Here is a 22,445-nt window from a genome sequence, read left to right on the forward strand (position 1 = left end):
GGCTATAGCCTTGGTCTTTTTCTAGATTTGGGTTCTAGTCTAGTGGGATGCTTGCAAACATGTCAGGGCTGGACCTTTAATGGCAAATAGTATAAAATGAAAATGCCACTTGTTTTTATATATGAAAATAGGTTCAAAAGAGTAGGATGGATTGTTATTACCCTGCAGTAAAATGGGTTTGTATGATAATGGAAGTGCTCACAATTTTCAAGATGTTTCAATTAGTAGAAACTAATTTCACAAAGATTCCAAAATGTTAATCAAAATGCCTCGATTCTATGAGAGGTGTATGGAAGGTTCCTCAGCATAATTTGGGCAGTTTGAAATCTGTTATTCTGGTGAGGGACACTATGGGTTTTCCAACTCACCTTTGAAAAGTTAATGTTTATTGCAAACTAGAGTTTGGTTTTGCAAGTTAATTAGGGCTAAATATATAAGTTAACTTAATAAGTTCAGTCTCTTGGCTGAAGAGCGAGGTATAAATACTCTAAATAAATAAATAAAACTGCTTGAGAGATCAGATAAAAATGGGCAGAAATCCATACAAGGCCTCAGATCTGGCAGGATGTAGAATATTGCTTTGTCCTATTGTGCTATTCCTTGGAAGCTCTAATACTGTCTACTGTATAAAAGGCAACCATTGATAAGATGGACCATTATTTGGCTAAAGAAATTGCAGCCACTGCTGCTGTTCATTCTCTCTCTCAGATACCATTGTTCAGGAATGAGGGAGTGAACTGAGCCTAGCAAGCATGGAATAGCCAAACCAATTCCTCAGCCTTTGAGCTCCCTGGAGATGTGTTGTATGCCATGTTAAATTTCTGCATCCCAACTCATGGGGGTTGAATTGCATTATTAATTAATAACACAAAAGCAAAGTAACCACAGTTGCTCAGACCTGGGGCTCAACAAAGATCTAAACCTCTGGCATCTCAATGGTGGGTAAGAAAGAGGAATCAATACCATAGTGTTTATATGTTCAGCCAGTTTTCAAAAATATGTGCTACTATATTTTTCCGCTAGAGATGATAGTGTCTCCAGGCAAAATAGTATTGTGCTTTATTGATTCTGGAGAAATCAGGAAGCACACAGGAAATGTACAGGAGCAGCAGTTCAACAGCTGACTTTTTAAATAGGTTGTAGGTGTTAAGTTTTAAAAGCCAGCTAACACAGAAATGTTTAGATGTGTGGTGACCATGAGCATTCAGCACACGGAGGACGAAGCTAATTAACTGCAGCTGTTGCTCATAGGCACAAGGTCATTCTGCTGCCTGAGTGCAGCAAGCCTGAAGATGAACACTTGTCTGATTAGACAAGGGACAATTTTCTGTGTGGGACAGGAAGAGGCTGAGTTTGTGGCACCTTATGGTTTGATGTCTATATAAACTCAAGGACTTCCGGTAATTGTTGTGGGTTTTGAGAGAGGAGTTGATCGTGAGTTCTGTATAGTCGCGTTGGTTCTTTGGTTGCACTTTGTAAATAAAGATAAGCACTTTCGGGAGCTTGGCTTGTCTGGTCATTAATCAGCAGAAGCCTAGCAGTGAATGCTGGAGAGTTCCCGTCGGTACCTGCATTCCATCATTTCTGGAAGACGTCCATCTGCTGTTATCTTCACTGAGGGCTGTGAACACGTTTCTAAAATTGTCAGCTACTCTGCTATACTCTGACAGTAGGTCCTTCCTGTATTGTTTAACATAAAAATATATTTCCCTCCTAAATCAGAAGCGAACATCTCACCATTTCTGGGTTTTGGTTTTGGCAGTCCCTGGAAAGTCCCAGGAACAGAAGATTGTACCTAGTCACATTGCACACTGAAGTCATAGCACTGAAGAAGGATAGGACAGGACTGCATTTATAAGCCTTGTGACAAATCTGAGCATCATTTTAACTGTCCATTTTTATATCTTCATCACAGTTGCCAAGACCCAGGTCCCAGAATCTGAACCAAAGCAGAGCTATGGTTCCCAGTAGAATACCGCCAAATTGACATTAACTAGGAGGACTTTGCTTTCTCTTGCATAAATGAATTTCTTGTTGTTGTGTGTCTTCAAGTTGTTTCTGACTTATGGCGATCCTAAGGTGACTTCATCACGGAGTTTTCTTGGTAATGTTTGTTCATAGGAGGTTTGCCATTGCCTTCCCCTACACCCTGAGAGCATGAGATTTAGCTGCCATTAATTTTTATCCTTTTAAATGTGTGTGTGTGTGCGCGTGCACGCACGCACCCACATATGCCTTCAGGTCTCCTATTGACTTAGGTCAACCCCATGAATATGATAGCGTTTTCTTAAACAATCAGTACTAGAGGTAGTTTTGCCAGTTACTTCCTTTGAAATACACCCTGTAGCACCTGGTATTCATTGGTGGTCTTAGAGGTGGAACAAAGCAAAATACTACACTCAGAGACACTGCTGAGTTGCCTGCACTGAGTTGCCTCCAATGTCAGGCATTTCATCAGCCTGCAGGATAGAATGGATGGGTCGTGTAGGAGCCTATCCTCTACTCTTATCCCCTTGTCTTATACATAAAATGGGTTTTCCTGGTTGTTTGAGAGACCCTTTTTTCATCTCTGAGCTCTTCCCCCCTCCCAATCTGAGATTATAGAAAAAGGTTTTATGAGTCTGAAAGTCAAAAATCGACACCTGCCCCTCTTCGTTTGGAAATCATAAAGGCTCTTAATAGTTGAAGATGCATGAAGATGTTTATGCTGGGTTTGTGCCAGTGAGAGAGCCCCTGCTATTCTTTCTGTTCCCTGCCTGCTGAAGTTTTCTCCCATGTGGGCAATCACTTTCCAAGCGGCTAACCACTTTTTCCATTTAAACTACTTTCCCCTGTGGGGTTATTAATCATTGTTGAGGGAGTGGAGACAGAAAGGGAGGGAAATGAAGAAGAAAGGCAAAAGGGGCTGTTGATCTTGGATAGTCCTGTATTTCATTGCAGTGGCAGTAGTTTCTGAACAATGTGCTACTCTTGCTTCTCTGAGGAACCTATACGTGGAGCTTTTCTGTACTGCTTGCTAGAATTACACTTCTGTTAGGACCAGCCCTACTATTAGACCAGGTGTCCATTGTGATTGTCATGAAAGGGCAGACATTTTATCTTCATTGTATTATTACTTCTAAGGGCAGAGTTTAAGTGGGAAATGCCATCAAAATAATTTGACCAGCCTTGGTCAAGATTAGGTGGGAAGGGGATTTGCTATGTAGCCTCAGACAAATGTATTGAGCTGGCAGACCCTATGACATGGGGGAAAAGGGATAGTTTTGGTACAACCCTTAGGCATAAGTGTGGATTTTATTGTTAGTTTGCTACATCTAGATTACAATCAAACAAATATTCAATATCTTAATTTTTCCCACTAATACTTTTCCCTATTCTGTCCTCTGTTTCAGTTGTGAAGATTTCCTGTGGGAAATCTTTTTCTCTTAAAAAGCAAATATTCATGATGAAGTTTAAAAAGAGTCTGGACCATAATTATTTTATGCCCCCCTATGTTAAATTTTTAAAAATCATGGTGCCCCACCTTTTAAAGTCCTACAACTTCTCTACCCACCCCATTTAGGTAAGATTCATAGCATATGGCAGGGGGTTGGACTGGATGGCCGTTGTGGTCTCTTCCAACTCTATGATTCTATGAAAGGAATGAGATGAATTAGCAGGGGACTGACTGATATAGACAGTTACCAAAAGAAAAAAAGAGAAAAAAATTGTTTGTTAAAGGTCAGTGATGGCTAGGAACAGGATAAAGGAATTTTAGACTTAATTTCCTGTTCCTGTTATGCAGGTCTTGTGTAGATGGTATTTCTGCCTCTGTCTCCTAGGAGATGGGGCTGGGGGGAGAGGGGAGAGACAAGGTTGCTTCAAGAATACCAATGACATCAGAGCCACATACTGTGGCTTGGTAGTGAAGTGGAACAGGGCTTGGATTGTGTGGTGAGCATTCTTGTATTGAAGGCCAGACAATTAGAGAGACCCAAGATTGCTGATAACTGCTGATTTCTTTGGACCCATAGACATTTCTCCTTTAGTAATTGCACCTGCATGTATCAAGTTGTTCCAATCAAACCCAAATGGGAGTCTTGACTCTGGATGACTGTTTTATTCCTTAATCAGCATGGAAATATTACTTGACTGTTGCAAGGTTTTCAGCCCTGTATCCTCTATGATAGTCATTTGAAGATTTATGGCCAGTGTCACAACTTATGCCTTACTATATCCCATTACATACTCTGTCCCATAACTGTATCCCATTAGACTCTGATCCCACCCCCACAGCTATTGAACTGTGCTTGAATATTGTGTTCCATTAATGCATTTGCAAAATTGGATTGAAATTCACAAAAGCTCATGCTGAAATAAATCAATTAGTCTTAAAGGGACCATTAGATTCCCCCTTTCCTCTTCATACTGAAACAGACTAGCATGGCTCTCTTTCTCAAAAGAGTTTCAGGTGTCATTCCCCAAGGCTAAAGTTTTTAATTCAGGGAAACTGAATATTCTTAGTGCACAAGTAACAATATTTTGTAATATGATTTCCCATGTCCAAAGCCCCTCTGCACAGCTCATTGTTGCAGAGAGTTTTGTATGAAATATGATTGTGTGTGGATGACATTTCTGCTGAAGAGTACTAGAATTTGCCATGCCTGTACCATGTGTGGATGATGATGATTCCAAGCTATAAATTATTACACATAGTATGAGCTACTATGGCCACAGTAGAATATTGGTACATTGATAAAGGAATGGGTGTGGATATGTTTAACAGAATTCTTTAAGTGCTGGTGTGGTGCCTCCTCCCAAGGAAACTCTTAAATCAAGAGTAAAAAGTAACTAACATTACCAAAGCAACTCTGCCCTTCCCCATGCAGTAATGCCTTATCATGTTTGTTGCATTTTTTGAAAATGTTTTTAAAAGACAAATACCACTCTCGCATTCCCTGAGGTGCCTCTTTCATTGCCTGGGGAACAAAGCATGATGCTGCCAGAGCTAGAGTGAATCTAATTCAAGGTTTCTACTTGCATGCTTCTCACACCTTTTGATTCTTTACTATAGCATTAGCACTCTTAAAAATTCTTTCCCAAGCTTTGAAACATTAACAAAATTCTTGTTGAATTGAATAATTATTATCATTCTGCCATATGGATGCCTAATGCAATTCAGGATGAAATAGTGACTAGACTGGTGAAAAATATAAGGTAAATGCCCTTTTCTTTCTCACTTGGAATAATCTGGTCAATGTGAAAAGAAGGACCCCCTCCCCAAACCTCTCAGCTCTTTATTTGGAAGAAGGATTACCATATATACTTGACTATAAGTCAAGAAATTTATGCCCCAAAATAGGCTCCAAAATCATGGGTCAACTTATATATGGGGCAATAAGTTAATACAGTGGGCCCTTGCCTTACTCGGGGGTTGTACGTTCTGGACCCCCCCGCGTAAGGCGAATTCTGCCTATGCTCAAGCCCCATTCATTTGAATGGGGCTCGTGTGCAGCAGCGCACCGGTGCAGGAGCGTGCAGGGTGCCACCGGCATGCACCCCATTCATTTGAATGGGATGCGCCACCCCTTGCGCCCCGTGTGCTCCCTGCGGCTTGAGTGCATATGCTCAAGTCTGCGTAAAGTGCACCTGCGTATAACACGGGTGCACTGTACTGCTTGTTAAGTTCCTAAAAGAAGCGCCCACCTTCGTAGCCAGGGATCTTTAAACAGCTCCCTGTTTGAGTTCCTGTGCACGCACACTGCATGTGTCAGCCTTCTCCCACAGCTAGAGCTAACAAACGGCTGTTGAGCAAAGGGACAAACACAGAGAGAGTATGTACCCCATTTTGCAAGCCATGAGCCTTGGAAATCCTGGGGGTAAAGGGAGGTGTGTGTGCGCGCATGTGTGTGCACGTACACACTCCGAGATTTGTTTCCCCATTTTCCATGCCGAGACTGTTACCCTTGGGAGAGGTCCAGAGAGGGAGAACTAGGGAGGGAAGTATTTTAGATTTTTTGTAACATGCCCCAGTGTTTGACCCTCGACTTATCCATGGATCATATCAAAATCCAACATTTTGGCCTCAAAACTGGCTTCGACTTATACATGAGGTCGACTTATGCATGTGTATATACGGTAGTAGTAGCTACAAAATCTACAGTGTTGTAGAAAGAGATGGCTTTTAGTAACTGTAAATAGATGAGAGTACAGAGACTAAAGTGGTAGGATGGAAAGTTCCCAAGTGCAGAGGAAAGATGATCAAAGGGCATGGGAGATGTATTTCTTGGGGTCACACTGGATAGAAATATGGCATCCAGAATGCCCCATGGGAAGCTTTATTGCTTCCTGTGGGAAATAATCCTATATGACATTTATAAAATATAGCAGTATGCCAGTATGTATCTTCTGCTGTCTGCCTCCTGGAGAATGAATCATCATAAACATAAATCCATCTTTCCTATTTAGCTTTTCCTGAGCCCATCTCTGTAGTGACATTTGGGGACTGTTTGCCAAATGAGATAAAAGCAAACTGAAGGAAATGCTTGTTTTGTTCCGAGCTAGAAAAGAACTAAGGAAATGCAATGGTAGGGAGTGGTTCTTTGTTTCCAAGGAAAACAAGTCAGGACATCAAATATCCCAGATGCCTGGGTATTTGAATGTTTTTATGCTTCTTTTCAACCCTGCACAAGACAAGTGCCTGCACATGTAACACTGGCACTTAGGAATCCCATATTCCTAATAGTCAGCCATGAATAAACAGCTATAGCTATATTTCAGATCAAGGAACTGGCAAACCACCTATGAGTATTCCTAGCCTAAGGGAACCATATGAAATTCATAGGGTCCCAGTAACAAAACAAACACACACACACAGAGAGAGAGAGAGAGAGAGAGAGAGTAGACTTCTAATAGAAGAACTGTATGCAGAGGGGAAAATAGTTTAAATGTGGGGCAGGGGAGTAGCCTCATTGCCCTGGTGCCCCTGCTCTAATTATTAATTTTCATGCCCCCTTGAAGTCTTTTTTATAACACTGAGTATGCTTTCTGAGAAAAGTAGTTTAACGCCCTCTCTCTCTCTCTCTCTCTCTCTCTCTCTCTCTCTCTCCCCCTATCTCTCTCTTCCTGTCTGGCATATTCACAAAACAGAGTGCCTGGCTCAGTGTTATATTGGTGATTGTCATTTTACATGTCTTTGTCACTACGCATTCTCTCCACAAAATGTTGGTCATGTTCTTGGCCTCTCCTTTTCTCTCTTCACAGGATAAAATTCAGCCCCTGTCTTTTCTCCTTCATTCTGATCAAGTCAAGATAGAAAGGGCATTTGATTAATGGGAGCAGCATTTCTTGCAGTTTCCCCTGACATTCTGTTGAAGTTTGTTTCATAGCTTAGTGCTCATCTGAAACTATTTTAGGTATATATTTCATAAAGGAAGCAGAGTATGCATCAGTCAGCCATGAATACATTTTAAAGCCATTGCTTACTTATTGGAGGAGTAGATCATTTTGTGCAGGGTATATATGTGTGCGTTTGTCTCTGATGGATTTGGCCTTTTCTGTGTGTTATAGAGCCATAGTTCCAGTATTAATATTAAGTAAAATAAATGAAGAAATAATATTTAGGAAGCTTTGACTGTCAATTAACTATCACTGTTTAATATACTTCAAACAAAGCCTAATCCTTCAGTTGTTTTTGTGTGGATCCAATTTTAGTAGTTTATTAAAAAGAAACAATAAAGGAAAAACCTGGATCCATTTACAGCAAGCATGGACATAGAAAACATCAAAATATAACAGTAAAGTAAAACAGGTTAATAATAAAACATTTTTTGTGATTATAAAGGAGAGCATAAATGAAGATTCTGGTATCTTAATAGCTTAACCGGAAATACTTTTTCCTAAACAGTCCTTGATATCAAAGGCCTCCGCCTCTGTTGTCCTGCCAGCCATCTGGAATAGGCTCCCCACTGAGATTAGCTAGGCACTGGATGTTTCTGCTATCAATGAAAGACTTATCGCTTTACCCAGCTATTTTCCTGATTGTTAACCTCACAGGTTACTCTTGGGTTTTTTTCTATTATCTTTTAATGGATTTGTTGTTGCTATTGTTGTTGTTAACATATTGATTTTATTGTATTTGTTGTGAACTAGTTGGAATTTTTTTAGTTTTCTTGAAAAAGGAAAGTGGTATAAAAATACTGTAAACTATAAATAACCTAGTTCTAGTAAACTCAAAGGATCTGTCTCTTCTAAATAGCACATTTCCTATTGCGCTCTGAATCACCTACACAGGATGGGTGAGCTTCTACGTCAGAAGCAGACAATTTCTGGGTTCTGTGGGGACCAATTGCCTGCCCCAGAACCCGGTGAAGTGGCATCCATCGCTAACACTGATTGCCATTGTTTTCTCAGAGCTGGCAGCAAAAATCAACACTTTCATTTAGCAGGTAAATGGGGCATGTATCTTGTTTTAAGAAAGAATCATATCCCCAGGAGCTTCCTATCTCATTTACCTGTAAATAATAGTGGTGATTTATGCCACTGCTACCAAAGTACCAGCAGATTTGATGACAGGGAAGGTGATTCAGGAGAAGTATCACAGAATATCTGTGTGAAGGACCTTTGACCTACAACTTGTGAGCTGCCCTGTTTAAGATAGTTGAATGCTAGATCATTCAGAAAGTCAGAAAATGTCTGTATAGTCTTTGTCAGGAGTCGGCAACCCCCGGCCCGCGGGCCGGATCCGGCCCCACGAGGCCTTGGCAGGGAAGGGAGGAAGGGCGGGGGTCGTCCTCCTCCTTCCCATCTTTCCCTTCCCGCGGCTGCCAGGCAGCCGCGAGGAGGGAAGGAAGGGGGCGGGGGAAGAGGAGGAGGAGGGAGGGAGGGAGGGAGGGAGGGAGAAGAGGAGGAGGAGGAGGAGGAGGGAGGAAGGAGGGAGGAGGAGGAGGAGGAAGAAGAAGAAGAGTAGCAGCAAGAGGAGGAGGATTTCCCTTCCATTTGTACAGGTCTGCTCTGTTTTAACAATGATAATGGTGATGATGATGATGATGTTATCAGTCAGTTTCTGAGACATGCACTCACTCCATTTTGATCATGCCTAAGAAACATGAATTTATATTAATCATCAAATTTTTTCGCATGTCCTCCATTTTTAAAAATGTGTCCTACATTTGAAAATGCTGTCCTATATTATTTATTTATTTATTTATTTATTGGCTTCAACCCCCTACTTGTCTGAGGGACAGCAACCCGGCCCCTGGCTCAAAAAGGTTGCCTACCCCTGGTCTTTGTACTGCGATTACCTCACAGCTAATATTATCCACTGTTCCATAAATTAGGCTGAATGATCTTAATTATGTCATTATCGCTAAACATTTTTAGCAATTGAAATGTACCAGAAAGGGCTTGAAAACAAATGTTTCAGGCTTGCTAAGATCATTTCTGAAACCTTACCATGGGGAAGACAACTCATTACTCAAAATGTGCTAACTAAACTTATGTTTTCTTGTCATATGTATATCAAATATATTGAGGTATATATCTTATTCAACATTCTTCCTATTAATTGATAAGCAAAATCATTAAATAGAACTTTGATATGTACAATGGATCTGTATTCTAAGCAGAATACAAACCTTTGTTCCCAGGTCTGGAAGAAAGCTGGACATCTTGTTCATGAACAAATGCTATAGATGTCAGAACTGGTTTTTCCTCCTCTCTGTGCAACTGAAAGAAAATAACTCTGAAGCTTCAGTCTATATCCTAGGGAGCTGCCACCTAAAACTTGTATGGGTCAGCAGTGTCAGACTGCAAGTCCTCAATTCTGTTCAGTCTCTTCAAGGCCAGAAGTGTCTTGTTTGTGCCAAATCATAGGCCAGGATCAATACATGGAGTGGATAGGTCTTTTCAATCCACTTAGTGTGAGTGAGGGCTTTGGTACAGTGTCTTCCTCCCAGAAGCAATTTATTGAGTCCTTCCCTCCCTTCAAGTGTGGTAAATGTGAGTTTGAGCGATGGGATCTCTCTGGCTAAGAGATTCGTATTACACAGGAGAGCAGTCTTTCTGCCAATATGCAGTTAAGATCTATCTGTGAACACTGCTGCCCAGCCAAGATGTGGTGCCCTAAGAAACTATTTGGTTGTGTCCATCCCAGTTTACTCTCTGGGGCTGATATCCTGAAAATCTTTTAACAGCTAGAGCTCTAGCCTGTTCAAGCATCCTTTCCTAAGCAAGTTTATGCTGCCCTTGAATTCAGCAGAAGTTAACAGTGAGCAAGGACCACATACTTTTGTGTTCAACCCAAACTGCTCTCATAGGCAGAATTCTATCTCATTAAATATTTAGTTAAAAAAAGTTACCCAAGGAAAAGTTAGTTTAGATAGCAAAGGGTGACGAGCTGTTTGAGCAACTTCATCTCCCTAGCAATTCCATCTCTGGAGCCGGAGTCTGTGTGTCCAGGCAGCATATTTCCACACTGTTAAATGTGTGATTCAGCAGTAAGCCAAAAATAGGACCCAGGAAAAGGTGTAAAGCTGTCTGTTATTTTGCACTGTAGTCTCAGCAGAATTGCTTCTTTGGTGTAAGAGAGTCATGTTTGTCGTGATAGTCCACCAGTCTGCTGTTTTGTAACAAGCAGGGGAGTTGGCATGAAACCTGGCACAGTCCTTGCATAGCTTGCAGTTGTTGGAGACTCTGAATCAACATGCACCAGTTTCAGAAAAATCTTTGACACAAGTACATTTGCAGCCTGATCCTAAGCACGTTTACTAAAAAGTAATTCCTGCTGACATGCCCTAAAATACCCTAAAGACATGAGATCCCATCTGATTATGGAAGTTAAGCAGGGTCATCCTGGTTAGAACATGGATAGGAGACTGCTAATGAATATCGATAATTGGGGCTGTGCCTGAGCTGGATGGGGTTATATTCCCCTCTGAAAACTCAGGCTCACAGCTTGAATATGCTGCTGGACTCAATTCTGAGCCTGGATACCCAGGTTTCAGCAGTGGCCAGGAGTATATTTGCACAATTAAGACTAGTGCGCCAGTTGGGCCTATTCCTTGAAATGTCACATCTGGCTATAGTGACGCATGCTTTGGTTATATCCCATTTGGACTACTGTAACACACTCTACATGGGGCTGCCTTTGGAAACTGTTTGGAAACTTCAGCAGGTCCAAAATGCGGCAGCTAGAACACTGACCGGAGCCAGTTACAGGGAGCATATAACTCCTGTATTGAAACAATTTCACTGGCTACCAGTTCATTTTCGAGCACAGTTCAAAGTGTTGGTCATGACCTATAAAGCCCTACATGGCTAAGGTCCAGACTAATTGAGAGACCTTATCTCCCCATACGAACCAGCTAGAGCCCTAAGATCCTCAGGAGAAGGCTTTCTCTCGGCCCTGCCACCATCCTAGGCTCACCTGTTGAGGACACAAGAGAGAGCCTTCTCAGTGGCTGCTCCCACCCTGTAGAACTCCCTTCCACAGGAGGCTAGGCTGGCCTCCTCCTTCCTGACCTTTCGCTGGCAAGCAAAAACATTTTTATTCCATCAAGCTTTTAAAAATAAATCAATAATAAATAAAACAAAAACCACGTGCTGTAGGTTATATTTCACAGGCAGGAAGAAAGTCATGGGCTTGCCATAAATCAATAAGCGACTTGAAAATATGCGCGTGTGCACATACACATCTCTCTGATTTCAGTGAACGTAGTTATAACTGCAGCCTTGGAGGTCTGGTCATCATCTGTTGATACTTTCTTGGCTGCTCATAAATCTAGTTTCAGGTTTAAAATTGACCAATGCAGATCTTTCATTCATAGAGTTGTCATATGTTGAAGCCAACTTGACAGAAAATAATGACAAAATAGACATTCATTGAAGAAAGTACCCTGATTGTTTGTTTTGTTTTAGCAATAGCAAGTACATTTCTATACCACTTATCAGTGAACTAGCACTCCCTAAGCAGTTTACAATGTATAAGCGAATTGCCCCCAACAACCTGGGTACTCATTTTACTGACCCATGAAAAGGATGGACGGCTGAGTGGACCTTGGAGCACTGCCTGGACTCAAACTCACAACCTTGTGGCTGCAGTACTGGCATTTAGCCACTGTGCAACCCGGTCTGTAATTTAGAGCCTGTACAGACCGGTGTTATATGCCAGTGTGGGAATGTGGTGTATGCACACCGGCCGCCCCAATGCCAGCATCACCTAACTACATGGCAGGGGCATTATAGCACTCCATTGGCACAGCATTTAAATGCACTGTGCAAAGGAGCACCAAAAAGCCGCCATAGCTAGAGCACCCTTTCTGTGACGTGAAAAGGAGCCAAATTTTGCAGCTTCTTTTTGCGCCACAGAAAGGCCAGATTGGGACCTTGGCATGCGATTGCCACAGCCCCGATCCGGTGAGGAAAGGGTGGCACAGAGCTGCCCCTTAGGGGTGGTCTGTTGGGCCCCTAACTTAGCAATTTTCCCCTAAGAGTTTTATGATCTTTATTATGTGTTTTTACATATTTATTATTTACATTTATCTCCCTCCCTTTCCTCCACTGAACTTAAAGGAGCCTCCATGGTGTTCCTATAGGCTTAAACCATCCTTCTGAGGTAGGCCAGGCTGGCTCAACGTCTCCCAGAGAGTTTCATGACTCGGCACTTGGACCTAGATCTTCACACTGACTTTCCTTACATTCCAATTGGTGGTGTTGCTGAGTCCTGCACATCTGTGTAGAATAAAGTGAAGAGATTCTGTGACATGAGGGAAAACTCTGATCAAAGGTGGCTTGTGGTCTGAGAATTAAGGGGAGCTTACTTCATAGAGAACCCACCACCACTACCTGATCCATTGCCTAATTGGAACAATAAATATAGAGTTACAGTTATAAAGAAAAGACTACCTGCCAGCTGACCAGCATGCTGGGCATTTTGTCAGAACCACTGAGACTTGTCATGCCATGGCTTCAACGTCCATGTTCTTTGTATGTTTAAAACCTAGTGGCATACACTGTTATGGTCCCGCAGTTTGCACCTCATTGTAGGAGGCTCATTATCCAACAGAAATCATTTCCCCTCATCTGTAAAACCCAGCTTGTTTGTATTTTTACAATATCAATCTTTATAAGTGGTTTTGATGTATTTCTATTTATTAACTTCTGTAAGATTAAATTATTATATATTATTAGGATACATATTTATTTATGTGCTTTGGATTCCAGTTCCTTGTGGCAGTATTGGGATATAAATTTTTGTGTTGGGATATAAATCTCACTTCTGTTGCTTTTTTTTTGTCATCCAGGGAACCATGTTGTGGAATGCTATCTTTTGCTAAAAAATAGGAGGTTACTGGTGATAGGAGTCGCCAGGGCTGGCCCTATCATTAGTAGCTGCAAGGCAGAGGTGACAACAGCCCAAACAACCACCCCTGTGGATGGCAAAGCTGTAAGGGGGCAAAAGGGTCTTGGAGACGTGTTCCTAAACTCGCCTGCATTTCTTACAGAACCTGGCTCTCAAGACCCACAGCAAGACTTTTAAGAATCATCCCAACAGTGGAGGGGCTTGTAGTGTTATCTGCTCTTTCCACTGTGATCTCTGCTGCTTCCATTTCTGTCATCCTCTGCCTTTCTTTTTGGGGTGTGTTTTGCTTCAAGAGTGATCACCTGGTGAGCAAGTAAGTGGAGTCAGGGAACAACTCACAACTGCTCCCATTCTCCTCCATAGGTTATGTGTATGTGTTCACTGGCATCATGACCCTTCACTTCTGCCTCAAGCAAGGAAGTAGATTGGGCAACCCTACCATTGATAGTGTTGTAAAATTATTGAGAATAAATACTGAGAGAATGTTTTCCAACGTAATATTTGAGAATTTCCATTCCAATGTTTGTTAATATATTTTAAACATATTTATTATTTATTAATTTGTTTCTTTAGAGCAATTTTTAAAAACCAGAAACATTTCCAGTGATTAAAAGTGACATGAGAGAAAGTGAAGAAAGGGAAAGAATGGATTCTAAAGCACAGGCAATTCCCCCAGCCAGCCCTGCCTGGACTCCGTAAAGACTTACAGAGAGGAAGTGGCCAGCTCACATATAAAAAGCCTCTGGCTGGTTGTAGCAACAAGGGCATTTTCTTTTTCATCTCCCTTCCTTTGCCTTCCAAGGAACAAAAGGAAAAAGAGAAGGAAGGTGGGGAGAGATGTGGAAGACCAGTGAGGCTGGGAAAAGAGGGCAGTGGAGGAAGGTGGCAGGGATGGAGGGGGGAGATGGAGAAGGGCACCTGTGGGAAGGAGAGGGATGGAGGCTGAAAGGAACAGAAAGGGAGGGTGCTATTTAGAATCCATAGCATTCCTGAATGTTGTGTAAAGTTCTTGAACCATTTGGAATGTTCAAGACTGCTCTGTAACATTCAGGATTAATCAAAAAGTGAATACAATATATTATTTTGTGAGATAATGAAAAATCAGAAACTCAAAAATTCCTAGAGAGTAATTTTTTGAGAAAAGTTTTGAGAATATTCTCTTGAAAATCATTTGCCTTCACATCACTAGCTGCTGAGCCTGAAGCCAAATGTTAGAGAGGAATTCTTAACAGTCCCTTCTAGGCTGGAGTTTATCCTTGCCATTATGTAACAGTTGCATTAAATGTAATTAAACATGACACTGATGAGCTCAGGCAAGCTGCTTAGTGCAAGTGTAATAAGGGAAACTCTGACAAATGCTGTGTCTGTCTTTTATCTAAAGCTGGGGCAAGCCCAACAAGTTAACTGTTTCTGAGGAACATACCAGGGCATCCCCTTCCTGCTGGCTCACACCCAGCCTGTGAAGGTGGCATTCTTTCTCCCAAACCCATGTGGCCTGAATTTCAAGATACTTTATAATCCTTTGCTTCAGATTCAGAAAGTCTTCTAGCAAAAAGGGTACACAGAGGTCGGTAGCATGCTCTTTGATAATCATGGGACTCAGATCAACTAGCCAAGGAGAAGTTGTTCTTCTTTCTCCCTGGGGAATTCTGGGGGTTGTAGTCCATGAAAGTAACATTTCTAAGCTGTACACTGGATCTTGAGCCTTTTCATAATACACAGTTTTTTTGTTGTAAGTAACCGCCCTTGAGTTGATCTTGACCCACATGGCTAACCTATGGATGAGACATTGCCAAGGCTCCCTGTCTTCCACCACTCTGCTTAGTTTCTGCAAAAAGTCATACACAATTTCAGCACTATAATTCCACTTTAACTCCCATGGCTACATCCTATGGAATCCTAGGTTTGTAGTTTGATCAGAGACACTAGAGGAACTCTCTGGCTGAGAATGTTAAGTATTCCACCCTCCCCAACTGCAGCAGGAGTGCATATACATGGTGATTAAAGTGGAATCACAGCACTATAACTGTGCAGTATGAAAGGACCCCCTGTGCTACCAAAGAGGTGATGTGTTGTCAGCACTCAGTGGCAAGGTTTACTGCTGCATGAAGCTTCATTCCTTACTGCCCTTTGGTCTCTTGTGTAACAATCGTAATGAAGGACAGGAATGACTTTCCATTACCTGCAAATTACTGGAGAAATGAATTCTGCCCATTAGTTTTTATTGATCCATGGATGGATGTAAATCCTACCCCTATATCCCATAATGAGCACTAGTTTTTCTGTGAACCCTGGCACAAAGGATGAGGTCTCCTGATTTGTATCAGTGCCTTCATGAAATGCCAAAGCAGACCAAGAAATCTTGGTGAAGTAGGGGGAGCAGAGACTGGTTTATGTAGCGAAGGGATGTTTGTGCAAGAGATAAACTCTCCTGCACACATAGGGTTCCACTGGCATATTCTGCTATGGGAGACTCAGCTACCACTCCTCAGTGCACTAAGCAGCAGATGTTTACATGAAGTTGATGATGGTATCATGATTTCTCATTAATAATTGCAGTGACTGTAATCCCTCCAGCTGGGCTAGTTTAGCTGCTAGGATTCAGGGCTTCATTTCCCTGTACCAGAGATGCAAGGCAGCTTATGAGAGAATAAAGCCAGGAGTCTTAATTGGGTTGACACAATATGAAACAGTCTCCTAACTGGGCATAGTTCAAGTGAAGCCATTTTCCCCCTTGGGATATGAATGCTCTTATTCCTTATCTTTCGTAATGATCTTACTAGCAGTTTTCCAAAGTTAACACCTGTTAAGGCCTTTGGTAGATTTAGCCCTATATTCACACTAGCTCCTGTTAAGTACCAGTAGCTAACAATCATCAGCCGCCATCTTAAGAGTGGGATTGTTTTCAGACAAGTCACAGAAATTAAGCATTAACATGACATTAACACATACAGAAAGCTGCAAAATTGTGCTGCTGTTTAACCGGGATTTTCCTGAAGTTAAAAAGTGGCACGATTTTGCAGCTTTTTGATGAGTTAATGTCATATTAATGTTTAATTTGAGCAACATCATCTGAAAACAATCCCGCTCCTGTGAGATTTTCCTGGGTTTAAACCCCGTTTGTGCATAGGATTTGGATGCTTCCCTCGTGTGTGATAGAATCATAGACTCATAGAATCATAGAGTTGGAAGAGACCACAAGGGCCATCCAGTCCAACCCCCAGGAACTCTCAGTCAAAGCATACCCGACAGATGGCCATCCAGCCTCTGTTTAAAGACCTCCAAGGAGGGAGATTCCACTACACTCTGAGGGACTGTGATCCACTGTCAGACAGCCCTTACTGTTAGGAAGTTCTTCCTGATGTGGAATCTCTTTTCTTGTAGCTTGCATCCATTGTTCCGGGTCCTAGTCTCTGGAGCAGCAGAAAACAAGCTTGCTCCCTCCTCAATGTGACATCCCTTCAGGTATTTAAACATGGCTATCATATCATCTCTTAAGCTTCTCTTCTCCAAGCTGAACATCCCAAGCTCCCTAAGTCGTGCCTCATAGGGCATGGTTTCCAAACCCTTCACCATTTTAGTCACTGTCCTTTGGACATGCTCCAGTTTCTCCATATCCTTTTTAAATTGTAGTGTCCAGAACTGGACACAATATTCCAGGTGGGGCCTGACCAGAGCAGAATAGAATTATTCTTCCCTTGATCTAGACACTATATGTCTATTGATGCAGCCTAAAATCACATTGGCCTTCTTAGCTGCCGCGTCGCACTGTTGACTCATTTTCAACTTGTGGTGTACTTGGGCTCCCAGATCCCTTTCACATGTAGTCTCGTTCAGACAGGTGTCCCCCATCCTGTATCTGTGCATTTCATTTTTTTTGCCCTAAGTGCAGTACCTTACATTTCTGTGTTGAAATTCATTTTGTTAGCTTTGGTCCAGCTTCCTAATCTATTAAGGTCATTTTGAATTTTGATCCTGTCCTCAGGGGTATTAGGTACTCTTCCTAGTTTGGTGTCATCTGCAAATTTGATAAGTATACCCCCAATTCTGTCATCCAAGTCATTGATAAAGATGTTGGATAGTGCTGGGCCCAGGACAGAGCCCTGTGGGACCCCACTTGTCACTTCTCTCCAGGATGAAAAGGAGCCATTGTTGAGCACCCTTTGGGTTTGGCCAGTAAACCAATTACAAATTCATGTAACAGTTACCTTGTCTAGCCCACATTTTACAAGCTTGTTTGCAAGAACGTCATGGGGAACCTTGTCAAAGGCCTTACTGAAATCAAGATATACTATATCCACAGCATTCCCTTCATCTACCAAGCTCGTAATTTTATCAAAGAAAGAGATTAGATTTGTCTGGCATGACTTGTTTCTCTGAAACCCATGTTGACTTTTTGTGATTATGGCATTGCCTTCTAGATGTTCACAGACTCTCTGTTTAATGATCTGCTCCAGAATCTTTCCTGGTGTAGATGTCAGACTAACTGGACGATAATTGTTGGGATCCTCTTTTTTCCCCTTTTTGAAGATAGGGACAATGTTTGCCCTCCTCCAGTCTGCTGGGACTTCTCCTGTTTTCCAGGAGTTTTCAAATATGATTGCCAATGGCTCCGATATTACATTTGCCAGTTCTTTTAATACCCTTGGATGTAGTTCATCTGGTCCTGGAGACTTACATTCATTTAGATTAACCAGCTATTCCTTTACTATCTCTTTACTTATTCTGTGCTGAATTTCCCCTATTCTGTCCTCTGCTCCATTATCCTCAGGTTGAGCCCTGGTGGCGCAGTGGTTAAATGCCTGTACTGAAGCCACTCACTCAAAACCACAAGGTTGCGAGTTCAAGACCAGCAAAAGAGCTCAAGCTTGACTCAGGCTTGCATCCTTCCAAGGTCGCTAAAATGAGTACCCAGATTGTTGGGGGCAAATTAGCTTACAGTTGTAAACCACTTAGACACTGCTTAGGCGGTTTGAAGCGGTATATAAATGAAGTTTGTTTGATTGTTTTTGAGCACCTTTTGCCTTTTCTGAGAAGACTGAGGCAAAGAAGGTGTTGAGTAATTCTGCCTTTTCTCTGTCTTCTGTTAGCATTTTGCCATCTTTTCCACGCTGTGGCCCTACCATTTCCTTTTTCTTCCTTTTGCTGCGGACATATCCAAAAAACCCTTTTTATGCTTGCTATGTGTTTGAATTTCTCTTTGGTGATTTCCCCTTTTTTCCATTTTTGGGATGGGCAATTTAAGCTTTTATGGAGGAGGACAGTGCTCATCTTCTCTCCCTTCTCTCCTTCAACACAGATACTTTTTTCTTTTCTATCAAAAGAGATATACACTCTGGAGCTGGGAAGGGCAGGGTACACAACGTACAAATAATTTGTTTGAAAATAAAATGAAAAGCAAATTAATGCAGTGGTGATGCATTGCTGAGGAGGAAGAAGTAACCTTGTTTACTCCCTCGCTTTTAAAAAGTGACCTGTTTCTTCAATGGCAAACCCCAGGGAGCACTCGGCCTTTAAGAAACCTTTGGGGTGAGGGGGAGGAAATGAACCTTTTACCTTTTTGTTCTTTTTTATTTGAAAAAGGTCACAAAATGCTGCAAGCATGAGGGGGTGGGCTTGATGTTGCCTTCAGTCACTTCTGGCAGGCAGCATGAAAATGTCCTACAACATTCCACATAAAACTCACAATATTAATACATGGAAAGAGGAATAAAACATATACTTTGGCAGGGTACAGACCATCAGTAAGAGGCAGACGGCAACCGTCTCTCCTTTTTGCGTATCCGCACTGCAGCAACCCAATTGCGCGTGTGCGGTTGCGCGATAAAAAGGAGCGCTGAAAAGCGGCTCCTTTCTGCGCCGTCGCAAACTGCTGGTGAGAGCGAGAGCACGTCGCTGCTGCGTGGCTCCATCTGGATGGTGCGCAGCAGCTATGGTGTTATGGCGATGTGCTAGGGTTGCAGGGCGTGTGCGCGGACCACTCCAAGGCAACCCTAGCACATCGCCATGATGCCGCAAAGGGCCTGTCTGGACAGGGCCATAGTTTCTTAGTGGCAAAAATATAGTAACCATAATGCTGCAGGGAGGAAGGAGTGAAAGCTCACAAGAAATGTGCTCACAGTAAAGATCCACTTCAGGGCAGATATTTCAACTCTTTTAAATACGATACTGAATATTTATTGCACCATAAACTGATCATCCAAAAAGATTAAGACAATTGAAAGAAGGTGGCAAACCTGGGCATTGAAAACATTTCCAAGAATTCTCTGGGTTTTTTTTAAATCCTTTCTTTTTACTGCAGCACTTTCATTTAGGCCTCAGTTTGAGCAAGGAGAGGGGTTATGTGGGCTGTGAATTCATCTGTCTGTCACTTCCTCTCAAAGGCTAGTGGGTTTGAGCTGCTCCATGAATCTGAAATAGGGTGCCTGACTTTGATTGCTATGGAGTGAAGGCTAGTGTGGGCTATGACCTTTGTGGGCTCTTCTCCTGGCTTAATGGTGCATCTGCCTTTTCCTCTTGCAGATGGTGAGCGGCTGGGTGAGGTGACAGACCCTGGCAGGCGGGCGGCTGGGGCCCATGCATCCTATCCACAGAGGAAGACAGAAGACTCCAGCGAAAGCCAGGAGGATGAGCAGATGGTAAATCTCACTTGTTTCTAGGTTCTTGCTTTTCTCCCTGTGTGTGTGTTCATTGGAAAAAATACATTTTCTAAGGGTTTTTGTTTGTGAACAAAGATACCTTGCTCCTATTTCTGTTTCTACTATGCATTCTAAGGGAATGGGGATGTGATGTTTATTCATCCAGTATTTCAGGGGGTAGTCAGTTTAGTCACCAAGCTGAAACTTGCCAGTTCATTAAGGCCTATGGGTCTCATTAATTCAACCAAAATACTATTACACGTAGTTATTTGTGGGTATTTCAGGCTATGCGGCCATGTTCTAGAAGAGTTTCTTCCTGACGTTTCGCCAGCATCTGTGGCTGGCATCTTAAGATGCCAGCCACAGATGCTGGCAAAACGTCAGGAAGAAACTCTTCTAGAACATGGCCACATAACCCGAAAAACCCACAAAAAACTATGGATGCTGGCCATGAAAGCCTTCGACTTCACTGTTATACATAGTTTTAAAATCATTTTTTTAAAATCTGTTTATGATGTTTAATATGTTTTTAGCTTACTTAAATTATTTTACTGTTTTTAAACAGTTTAATCTGTTTTAATATGTTTATTAGCTGCCCTGAAATATTTTTATGTTTGTTGTTGTTGTTGTTGTTGTTTTTGTTGTTGTGTGCCTTCAGGTTATTTCTCATTTATGGTAAACCCAAGGCGAGCCTATCATGGGATTTTCTTGGCAAGATTTCTGCAGAGAAACATCTTCCTCTGCCTTCCTCTGAGGCGAGAGAGTCGGACTTGCTCATGATCACTTAGTGGGTTTCCATGGTTGAGTGAGGTTTCAAACTCTGGTCTCTAGAGCAGTGGTTCCCAACCTTTGTTGGGCCGCGACCCCCACTGCAGACGAAAGTCCCACCCGCAGCCTTTCTGATTGGTTGGGAGGCCAGGAAGGGGCAGGAATTTTGGCCGCCTACAGGCCCCAGCGGCCTTTGCGGCTGGAAGTCCCACCCCTTCCCGGCCTCCCAACCAATTAGGGAGTCCGTTCGATGGAAAAGGGGCGGGACTTCTGGACACAAAGGCTGCTGGGACTTGCAGTCCCGTCCCCTTCTCCCCACGGTTGCCAGCAGTCATGAGAAGAAGGGGAGGAGGAGGGAGTCTGTTCCCATCCCTGTCTCCCCATGGGTGCCTGCAGCCACGGAAAGAAGGGAGGAGGAGGGAGCTCATCCCCATCTCCCTGCGGGTGCCTGCAGCCGCGGGAAGAAGGGGAGGAGGAGGGAGCCCGTCCCCATCCCCGTCTCCCTGCGGGTGCCTGCAACCACAGGAAGAAGGGGGAGGAGGGAGCCTGCCCCTGTCCCCGTCTTCACAGGGGTGCCTGCAGCTGTGGGAAGAAGGGGGAAGAGGAGGGAAGCCCGACTCTGTCTCCTTCTCCCCACGGTTGTCTGGCAGCTGCAGAGAAAAGAGGAGGAAGGAACCCCAACCCCATCCCACTCTCCCCGCGGGTGCTTGGCAGCCGTGGAGAATAAGGGAAGGAGTCAGGGCTCCTTCCTCCTCCCCTTCTCCCTGCACGGTGCCTGCGCCACGCCAGCACCGGCACCCACGGGGAGAAGGGGAGGGGGGAGGCAGGGAGGATTCCCATCCTGGCGACCCCCAGGTTGGGAACCCCTGCTCTAGAACAGGGGTTCCCACCCTAGGGGTCGCTTGACCCTTTCTTGGGGGTCACCAGTTTGGGATTCCCCCTCCCTCCCCCTCCTCCCTTTTTTCCTGTGGGTGCCGGCGCTAGCACCGGCAACCACAAGGAGAAGGGGCCGGGGCCACCTCATCCTCTTCCCTTTTCCCCGTGGGTGCCATCGAAGGCTCCCGCGAGGAGAAGGGGAAAGGGACAGGGCCGTGGCCTCCTACCCACTTCTCCCTGCGGGTGCCTTCCAAGGCACCAACGAGGAGACGGGGAAAGGGACCGGGCCACCTCATCCTCTTCCCTTCTCCCCACAGGTGCCATCGAAGGCACCCGCGAAGAGAAGAGTAAAGGGCCGGGGCCGCCGCCTCTTCTCCGCTTCTCCCCACAGGTGACATTGAAGGCACCCGCGGGTAGAAGGGGACAAGGAGGGGACTGCAAGCCCCAGAGACCATTGCGGCCGGAAGCCTCACCCCTTCTTCACCGGTGGCCTCCCTTATTGGTTGGGAGGCCAGATGGGGTGGGACTTCCGGCCACAAAGGCCGCTGGGGCTTGTAGGCGGTCGAAAGTCCTGACCCTTCATGGCCAAACAAGGGAGGTCACGGGTGGGACTTTTGCCCACAATGGGGTTCACGGCCCAACAAAGTTTGGGAACTGCTGCTCTAGAGCCATAGTCCAGTGCTCAAACCACTATATCATGCTGGCATTCTCTTTTAGGGCAGGGTAAAAATAGTTCAATAAATAAAATATATAATAAAAAACAGAGGGCCACAGCCTAGAAAAATGTTTCCATCTCTTACATTTAACTCTGCACAGTCAGAATT

General features: G+C 43.5%; 1 protein-coding gene across 2 annotated transcripts in view; it reads left to right on the forward strand.

The window, feature by feature from the left end:
• The window catches only part of B4GALNT4 (beta-1,4-N-acetyl-galactosaminyltransferase 4), a 254,677-nt gene that overhangs the window by 107,380 nt on the left and 124,852 nt on the right, over positions 1-22,445 (forward strand). For both annotated transcript variants that reach the window (XM_089520798.1, XM_089520799.1), the window contains exon 2: positions 19,862-19,977. In XM_089520798.1, the coding sequence (XP_089376924.1) occupies positions 19,862-19,977 (116 nt within the window). The remainder of the gene's footprint in view (positions 1-19,861; positions 19,978-22,445) is intronic.

Source organism: Sceloporus occidentalis, unplaced genomic scaffold (assembly GCF_023333645.1).
Source record: "Sceloporus occidentalis isolate IW3139 unplaced genomic scaffold, rSceOcc1.0.p SCAF_4, whole genome shotgun sequence".
Taxonomy (NCBI): Eukaryota; Metazoa; Chordata; class Lepidosauria; order Squamata; family Phrynosomatidae; genus Sceloporus; species Sceloporus occidentalis.